The sequence below is a fragment of the Oncorhynchus keta genome, chromosome 19 (assembly GCF_023373465.1).
Source record: "Oncorhynchus keta strain PuntledgeMale-10-30-2019 chromosome 19, Oket_V2, whole genome shotgun sequence".
In the NCBI taxonomy this organism is placed as follows: Eukaryota; Metazoa; Chordata; class Actinopteri; order Salmoniformes; family Salmonidae; genus Oncorhynchus; species Oncorhynchus keta.
Genome location: NC_068439.1, coordinates 22,598,042 through 22,607,912, shown reverse-complemented (window position 1 = coordinate 22,607,912; position 9,871 = coordinate 22,598,042). Strand labels below are relative to the sequence as shown.

At 41.3% G+C, this 9,871-nt stretch overlaps 1 protein-coding gene across 1 annotated transcript; it reads left to right on the top strand.

The window, feature by feature from the left end:
• Nucleotides 1-313: 313 nt before the first annotated feature.
• On the top strand, nucleotides 314-9,871 carry clptm1l (CLPTM1 like). The gene is made up of 16 exons (XM_035792897.2): nucleotides 314-927; nucleotides 1,047-1,141; nucleotides 1,401-1,590; nucleotides 2,052-2,209; nucleotides 3,281-3,477; nucleotides 3,687-3,781; nucleotides 4,144-4,228; nucleotides 4,831-4,934; nucleotides 5,555-5,620; nucleotides 5,729-5,779; nucleotides 5,907-5,989; nucleotides 8,168-8,202; nucleotides 8,361-8,416; nucleotides 8,511-8,555; nucleotides 8,791-8,906; nucleotides 9,062-9,871. The coding sequence occupies exons 1-16, from the start codon at nucleotides 763-765 to the stop codon at nucleotides 9,150-9,152; spliced, it is 1,632 nt and encodes a 543-aa protein (XP_035648790.1). The 5' UTR covers nucleotides 314-762; the 3' UTR covers nucleotides 9,153-9,871.

Here is a 9,871-nt window from a genome sequence, read left to right as displayed (position 1 = left end):
TGATCTGTAACTCAGTAAAAATTTTGAAATTGTTGCATGTTGCATTTGTATTTTTGTTCAGTATACATATATTTTATTTATTCAAGTGTAGAGGTTTGTGTTAATTGTTTTCGGCATATTTTAATTTGTTTGTACAATACATGAAAAATACACAAATTATGCTTCTGTTTATTTTGACCTGGCACTGACAGTAAAAAGTTTACTTTGAAATACTGAAATTATAATGAAGAGCGGGCTACACCGCATGGAGCGTGGGTGACATCTTCTGGCCAAGATATTTTCAGTCGGTATGCAAATTGTCAGATTTGCGCAGCCGCAGTTTGATACTCCCTTCATCGTCTAACCAGGAAATACATCACGGAAGAAGCTAGCTGACACTACGCTTTTAGCTAAAATAGACATGATATTGCGATTTCGAGAGACAAACTGATTAGCAGAATTCGGGGATTTAAAATTTCACCAAATATTTACTCAGATACATTGCATTTGATAGGTTAAAGAGATGAGGAGACGTACACTGTGATAAACGATAGCTAGCCATGGTTAGCCTAGCACCTGCCGACAGCTGTGCCCACAATGCCCAGTCCACAAGCTACGTTAACGTTTCAGTATGAGAAATGCATCAACTGACGTTAATCTTCTTTAGCTAAATTCTCTTTCGGCTTCGCGTTAGTTCTCGCTCCTTGGTTTAGAGGAGGATAGCGTCGCTACAGTATCTGCCTTGCACATTTCATATTTGAAGGACTATACTCAATCGGCAGCATGTTTCAGAAGACCTCTTTCACGACGCTCATAGTCGGGGTGTTCGTTGTGTATGTTTTGCACACTTGCTGGGTGATGTATGGCATCGTTTACACCAAGCCTTGTGAGAACCCCAAATTCGAAAACTGCCTCAAACCTTATTTGGCAGGAAAAACACGACTGCAGGTTGGTATGCATCGTTGCAAGCTAGCTAGATGGAATGCAAACTTAGTGCAATCCGTTTTTGCAACTGCTAAGTGTGTGAACATTTGCTGTGTTTTCGTTTTTTTTCCTCCCATTCTCAGCTGAGTATCTACACTGCTTTACGACCCAATGCTGATGGTGGACACACCCTCATTCACAAGGAGGAGGACTTTGATGTGGAGTCCAAGTTTGAAAGGTGCAACTTTTCTTACAGTGACAGGATATGGCTGTATATATGGCAGTTGTAGTAAGCAGGATGATCACCTATGGAAACTTTGGTAGACACAGTGATCTCTGGGTAGTTGCAGGACGACTTGGACTTCATATACGCAAGTAATCCAAAACGGCTGCCCAAATTCATAGTAAATTATTAACGTTGAACAAACAGAAAATAGAGACTATTTTAACCTGCAGAGTTGTACCTCTCCCTGCTATATGTATCCCTTTTCCTAAAGGATAGTGAATGTGTCTCTTCCAAAGAAGACCCGCAAGAATGGGACGTTGTATGCCATGGTGTTTGTGCACCAGGCAGGCATTTCTCCGTGGCAGGACCCTAGGCAGGTGCACCTGGTGACCCAGCTCACCACCTACATGATACCCAAACCACTGGAGGTCAGCCTGATCTCAGGAGAGGAAGCACCGAAGGTCAGACTACTATTACACCACACAACGGCTGCGTTCCCTAAATAGTACACTATAGGCTCTGGTCAAAAGTAGGTCACTCGAAGGAAATAGGTTGCTATTTGGGATGCAGACAGAATGTACAAGAGCCATGGAAAAGCTCCAAAGCAAGTTACCCGTAGGTGTCTGTTGAAAGGTCTTTATTGTTAGGGTATGTCCATGCACACAGACAGTGGCTTGCCTTGTCATCAACCATCCTGAAGGGTCCCTTTTGTAGCATATGTTTTTCTTCATGTTTGTCTACATAAAAGTCTGGTACATTTTAATATCTTTCGCATTGGAATGCGTTTCTGTGGGGTACGTCTTTCAAGCTGTCATGCTGAGTTTATTGTTTTTACCATTGCCCTTTTCTGCGTTTCTCATTAGTGTTGTTTTGTTTTTCCCTTGTCTTTTTCTCTGATCTGTTGTTATTGTGCCCAGTGCAGCCAGAGCAGCTGAAACGGAAGACTACTACTGGAGGTGACTCTGCAGTGGACCGGCCAGTGTCTCACTGGCGCTCCCGTCTCACACTCAATGTGGTGTCAGAAGACTTTGTCTTCGACAGGGACTTCCTGCCCAGTGACGTGCACCGCTACTTGAAAGTGTAAGTACACACTTAGCACAACACTTAGCACTAGTCCTTGATCATGACACTCATTTCCATTACATTAGACATAAAAGTCATTGGACAAAGGTGTCTCTAGGGGAGGGGGTTTGTTAAGATCCCTGACGCTCGTTCTGAACATCAACATGCATCACTTGCGGTACAGTTTAGGATGCTTAAGGTCCTTATCTTTTATATCGGCGAGAAATCATAAGAAAAATAAAAAGGTTAAATTGATACACACGTTGATAGGGTTAGTGTTTCCACGTGGCCATGTCATATCTCCATGATACTGCTCTTTTTTATGGAAAATAGACGGAAGACTAGAGGCGACCGAACACCTGTGCTAATTAGCTATCTAGCATGCTCCCGACACCTGTGTGTCAGCGTGACTCGGGAAGTGTAGTTTCGACAGATAGAGCTGTATGCTTCTGTGCAAAATTGTTACAGTAAGTGTACCTTTTTTTATTTGAAGGATTCTTTCTCGCTGATAAAAAAGATAAGTGTCATATGTTTTGAAAAGCCGTATCGCAAGTGATTATTATTGACGCTTCTAAATTTAAAACACAGCATGGGGATTGTAGTTCATGAGACAGTCGTGGTCAAAGCTAATGGCTGAGAACTGTAGGGAGAAGGCAGAATGCCGCCTAGAGTTTGAGAGAACTCGATACAATCCAGAATTGAAATTCATCATACACTCACAAATAGACACCTGGCACTAATATACAATACACAATACAAAAATGTCAACTTTAAGTTCCAAAGCCTTTATTATAAACTAGGTGGTTCTAGCCCTGAATTCTGATTGGCTGACAGCCGTGGTATATGAGACTGTATACCACTGGTATGACAAAACATTTATTTTTACTGCTCTATTTACTTTAGTAACCAGTTTATAATAGCAATAAGGCACCTCGGGTGTTTGTGGTATATGGCCAATATACCACAGCTGTTGGCTGTATCCAGGCACTCCGCGGTGCGTCGTGGTATATTGGCCATATACCACACCCCCCCGTGCCTTATTGCTTAATTCATTGATGGATTTTCCTTGATTGTTGTACTGTATTCAAGATTTCAAAATGGAAAAAAGATGGTGTACCTCCCACTGCTGTTTGTGGATGAGTTGAGCAACCGAGTGAAGGACTTGATGGAGATCAACAGCACCAGCATTGAACTGCCTCTCACTATCTCCTATGACACCATCTCCCTCGGGAAACTCCGCTTCTGGATTCACATGCAAGATGCCGTCTACTCCCTGCAACAATTCGGTGAGTAGTACGATGGAAATATAATTCTATGGGGGACATTTTCATGCAAAGTTCAAGAACTACAATAAACCTCATCATAACACATTTTTTGCACAATTGGTTAGAGCCTGTAAGTAAGCATTTCACTGTAATCGGTGCACGTGACAAATAAACTTTGATTTGATTTGAATCTCAATGAGATTGAATTGGTTTGTTTGTTGTGATTTCAGGCTTCACTGAGAAAGACGCAGATGAAATCAAGGGCATATTCGTGGACACCAACCTGTACCTCTTAGCCCTTACCTTCTTTGTAGCTGCCTTTCATGTAAGACCAAAGTCTACCAGTGTCACTTCATGGATGATTCTGACTCACAGGCCTAAATCAGGGGTGGACAACTTTGATGGGGGTGGGGGCCACAAAAAATCCGAGATCATCATGCGGGTTTGCCGGCCCTAGCATTTGGGGGACCTAAGCAAAATATTGTTGCCCCAAGAGAAAATCTTGTGCAACTACATTTCAAAATTGCACCTTGTCTACTGTATTCTAATTCTCAACAGGAAGTTGAGACCATAACTGATTTCCTAAAAACATTTAAAGTTTTTTATTATACAAAAGGGCAGTATCCCATCACTGGCCTAAATGATTCCTGTGTCATGTTGAATTTTAAAAGCATATATCCTTTGCAGCTCCTCTTCGATTTCCTGGCCTTCAAAAATGACATCAGCTTCTGGAAGCAGAAGAAAAGCATGGTGGGGATGTCCAGCAAAGCAGGTGGGTGGATTTCTCAGTAGGATGCTGTTAGGCAGGGACGGGGTCAATTGGAAGTTAATCAATTCAGGAAGTGATTCGATTTTAGAAGTAAAACATTGAAACACTTTTGAAGTAAATAGCATCTCCTTTTCAGTTTATTGATAAATTATTGAAAATAAATGCTATTATTTTTCAATTGTTTATTTGGAATTTCAGTTCACTTCTTGAATTGACTGACTTCAACTCGAATTGAGCCCAACCATGGCTGTTATGGATGGATAGTCTTATCTCTCTGTGTGCCCTGGTTTGTCATCCAGAATTTCACTGTTAGATACCTGTAGGTCTATTGGTGGATGTATCTAAATTCAGATGTTTTGGTTACAATCAGTTATAGGACCAAACACACATCATATGGAACATCAGTACACTGACAGCTACATTTCTGTTTAAAGCTATAATCCAAATGGTCACTAATATGAACTTGTATTTCTCTCTCACAACGTTGTGACTATTCAGTGGAATTGAATATTTCATATGCGCCTTTGTATGTGGGATGATATGTAATTCTATATAACCAATTGTGGACTATTCTTAGACCTGTTTATGTTGTGGTCCTTTTCCAGTACTGTGGAGGTGTTTCAGCACCATTGTGATTTTCATGTACCTGTTTGATGAGCAGACAAGCCTGCTGGTCCTCATTCCTGCTGGAATTGGCTCCCTGATTGAGGTACGTCTCCACACATGCTGTCAGTGACTGTGTCCCAATTGGCACCCTGTTCCCTATGTAGTTCCCCACTGCTTTTAACCAGGGCTATGTCCCAATTAACTCTCCTTCCTCCCAAAGTGTGCACTTGTTCACTATTTTACTTATTTGGAAGGAAATGACAAGTATAAGAAATATGGTGGAAACTCCGCTAGCAGATGCCTCCATCAATCCAATGCTTTTAGATTTGTGGGAAGTAGTGAACGAGTGCACACTTAAGGAGATACTGTATTATTGGATTGCACCTCAGGGCTCTGGTCAAGTTGTCTGCTACATAGGGAATAGGGTGCCATTTTTGACACAGACAGTATTTCCTTAAAGTTACTGCTGTTCATGTTAGTATAATATCTGACCTATTGGATTTTTCCAGGCATTGACCTTTCTCAGATTGAGTAGATGAGATTTTTGTGTTTTCTGCACTTGGTGCACTATTCAGTGATTATCTATGTTTTCCTGCTTTGTAGGTTTGGTAATCCTCTCATTCTATGTCCTGGTTTCTCTAATCCGCTATGTTTAGATCCTTGTAGATTTTTACTGTGTTCTCCCATGACTAGTAAATCACTGGTTTATCTCTCCCTCTACAGGTGTGGAAGGTGAAGAAAGCCTTTAAGATACAGATTATCTGGAAGGGTGTAAGACCAACGTTCATAGTAAGTCTGGTTTGTTTGTAAAGATAGGTTTTTCGGAGTTGATTTGCTTACGATTCCATTTGTTCTATGTTAGTTCTACATGCATATCAAGTGTTTGTCTCCCCACAGTTTGGGAAATCTGACGAATCAGAGAGAAGGACTGAAGAGTATGATACTCTGGTGAGACTTGTCCATTTTAAAAAAACGCCAAACAGAATATTTGTTCCTTTCTCCTCAATTTGTATACAGTAGTATTGTCATGAATTGCATCAATTTGATTTTGTTTACAATGTTCTTCTCTTCCCAGGCAATGAAGTACCTCTCGTATTTACTCTACCCAATGTGTATTGGAGGAGCTGTTTATGCCTTAGTTTTTTTGAGATACAAAAGGTAGGCTATAACATTATTGTGTGGATATTAACAGTTGGATCTACCGCAGCAGGGATCATCAACTAGATTCAGTCGCAGGCTGATTTTTTATTTATCTAAATTTTGTATTTTTTGACCGGCTGGTCAAATTAAACCACCCGCAGGCCAGTTGGGGAACCCTGTATTAGAATGATGGGCAACTGTAGTACTTTTCTGGGGGAGGGGGGATTATTATTTTGGGGGGGGAAACAACCCCAGGCTACACTAATACAACATCTAATACCTGATAGAAAGTATGTAGACATTTTAATGGACCCCTTGACATTTCCACATTTTGTTATGTTACCTTAATTCTAAAAATTGATGAAAAAAACCCAACATTTAATCCATCTACACACACTACTCAATAATGACAAAGCAAAAACAGGTTTGTAGAAATCTTTGGAAATGTATTAAGAATATAAGGGGCGGCAGCGTAGCCTAGTGGTTAGAGCGTTGGACTAGTAACCGGAAGGTTGTGAGTTCAAACCCCCGAGCTGACAAGGTACAAATCTGTCGTTCTGCCCCTGAACAGGCAGTTAACCCACCGTCATTGAAAATAAGAATATGTTCTTAACTGACTTGCCTGGTTAAATAAAGGTTAAAAAAAAAAAAACTATCACATTTTACACAAGTATTCAGACCCTTTACTCAGTACTTTGTTGAAGCACCTTTGGCAGCGATTACAGCCTCGAGTCTTTTTGGGTATGACGCTACAAGCTTGGCACACCTGTATTTGGTGAGTTTCTCCCATTCTTCTCTGCAGAGCCTCTCAAACTCGTGTCAGGTTGAGAGGGGAGTGTCACTATAAAGCTATTTTCAGGTCTCTCCAGAGATGTTCAAGTCCGGGCTCTGGCTTGGCCACTCAAGGACATTCAGAGACTTGTCCCGAAGCCACTCCTGCCTTGTCTTGGCTGTGTGCTTGGGATCTTTGTCCTGTTGGAAGGTGAACCTTCACCCCAGTCTTAGGTCCTGAGCGCTCTGGAGCAGATTTTCATCAAGGATCTCCCCATACTTTGCTCCATTCATCTTTCCCTCGATCCTGACTAGTCTTGCACGTCCTGCCGCTGAAAACCATCACCACAGCATAATGATGCTGCCATCACCATACTTCACCATAAGGATGGTGCCAGGTTTCCTGCAAATGTGACACTTGGCATTCAGGCCAAATAATTAAATATTGGTTTCATCAGACCAGAGAATGTTGTTTCTCATTGTCTGAGAGTCTTTAGGTGCCTTTTGGCAAACTCCAAGCGGGCTGTCATGTGCCTTTTACTGAGGAGTGGCTTCATTCTGGCTTGGTTGGTGGAGTGTTGCAGAGATGGTTGTCCTTCTGGAAGGTTCTCCCATCTCCACAGAGGAACAGTGGAGTGACCATCGGATTCTTGGTCACCTCCCTGACCAAGGCCCTTCTCCCCTGATTGGTCAGTTTGGCCGGGCGGCCAGCTCAAGGAAGAGTCTTGGTGGTTTCAAACTTGTTCAATTTAAGAATGATGGAGGCCATTGTGTTCTTGGGGACCTTCAATGCTGCAGACATTTTTTGGTACCCTTCCCCAGATCTGTGCGTCGACACAATCCTGGCTCCGAGCTCCACGGACAATTCCTTCGACCTCATGGCTTGGTTTTTGCTCTGACATTTACTGTCAACTGTGGGACCTTATATAGACAGGTGTGTGCCTTTCCAATTCATGTCGAAACGATAGAATTTACTACAGGTGTACTCCAATCAAGTTTTAGAAGCATCTTAAGGATGATAAATGGAAACAGGATGCACCTGAGCTCAATGTTGAGTCTCATAGCAAAAGGTCTGAATACTTATGTAAATCAGGTATTTCTGTTTTTGTCTTTGAATACATTTGCAAAGATTTCTAAAACCCTGTTTTCGCTTTGTCGTTGTGGGGTATTTTAGAATAAGGCTGTAATGTAACAAAATGTGGAAAAGGGGAAGGTGTCTGAATACTTTCCAAATGTGCTGTATTTTGAAAAAAGTGCCCTTTTTATGACCTCCAATTGATTTTGACAAACAAATCGGTCCAGAAAAAGAATCTGTGCGGGCCTGGGTTGCATTTCCAAATCCTAATGTGAGCCTCTAAATGTTGGTCTACTACACGGTGTGTGTTTGAATGTGTAATAATGTCTCCTCTGCTTTCTGTTTGATAGTTGGTACTCTTGGATCATCAACAGTTTAGTGAATGGTAAGGTCATTGATCTTATCCTGAGGCCAGCATGATTTGCTTTAATTAACTTTTTCCACTGGGGTTTCCATACATAAAAATGTATACACGCAATATTATTCTATTACTTTTGAAAGCTAGATTTACTTGATGGACTTTGATGGTTCCTTTTTTGACAGGAGTGTACGCTTTTGGATTCCTCTTCATGCTACCTCAACTCTTTGTTAACTACAAGGTCAGTTCCATTATACTAAGTACTAGTGCACATGTCTTCTGTTATATTATTCATGATGCTGGTGTCCATATCGATTATTCTCTTGTTTCAACAGTTTAAGTCTGTGGCACATCTACCCTGGAAAGCATTCATGTATAAAGTGAGTGGATAATATAGTGTATTTATTTGAGAATTTTTCTGGTTTTACACTAAATGTTAGATGTCTTGGAAATAGTTTAATGATTAAAGGACAATTATAGTATGTTTACCGGTATGTGTAGTAATTGTTGCATTGAAGCATACATAAATCTATCAGACAAAGACATCAGAATAAGTGGATGACAATGAAACTGAAGGATGTTGATAATGGAAGTTTATATTTATTACATCCCCAGGCGTTCAACACCTTCATCGATGACATATTTGCCTTCATCATCACGATGCCCACCTCCCACCGGCTAGCCTGCTTCAGGGATGATGTGGTCTTCCTCGTCTACTTGTACCAGAGATGGTAAGGCACACACACACTGCAGTTTCTCTAAATTGACTGTTGCAGTTTGTCAAATTATTAATTTGTAACACTACCTCCAATGAAGAACAGAATATCCTCAGATTGACTGTCAATTTGTTTACAACAATCTTTTCCCACTCCTTTTCTCTCCTAAGGCTGTATCCTGTTGATAAGACCAGAATGAATGAATATGGACTGTCTTACGACGAGGAAGAGAAACCCAAAGGGAAAGCTCATGAAGACTAAATCTATAGTTGATCGCACACACGCTGGTCCTGAGAGCCATGTGTAGAATATGGACCTAGACATCGTTGTGCTGGGATGGGATACAATGCCAATAAAACGCATTGGTGTTATTTGTTACAAGGGGGATTTTCCTAGTAGGGAAGGTTCAGCTATCCTTACTGCCCTCCTAGCCCCTCACATCCTCTCCGGTCACCACCCACCCAACCTTAAACAGGACCTACCCAGACCATTGAATACTTGAGTGGGCTTTCTTAAGCAATGCGATGAATAGCACCACACTGGTTGAATTAGCCACAGCTTCCACCAGTTGGACCAACCCATGATTGATGTGTAACATGATTGGTGAATGTATGTTTGTCTATGGGATAGGACCAACTCAGTCCCCCTCCAGCCTCCACCCCTGCCTGCCTGCACATGTTTGTCCCATCCAACATAAAAACACCTTGAACCCTACCTGGTGTTTCATGTTGTCGTCATCAGGATACACACTGACTGATGTCAACAGTCCGTTTTGTACGCTTGGTCAAAGCGTCCAGAATTCTAAGCTGTTTGATCATTCAGTAGATCTCTGCTTTTATGTTTGTATTTGACCTTGTAAAGTATTAGAACATGAAGACCATGAGATGATGGTGCCAAATATGGGAAACATTGATGTGCTTTTGAATGCGAAAATGTGTGATGTTAAATTTTGTTAACTGTTATTAAAGCATTTGATAATG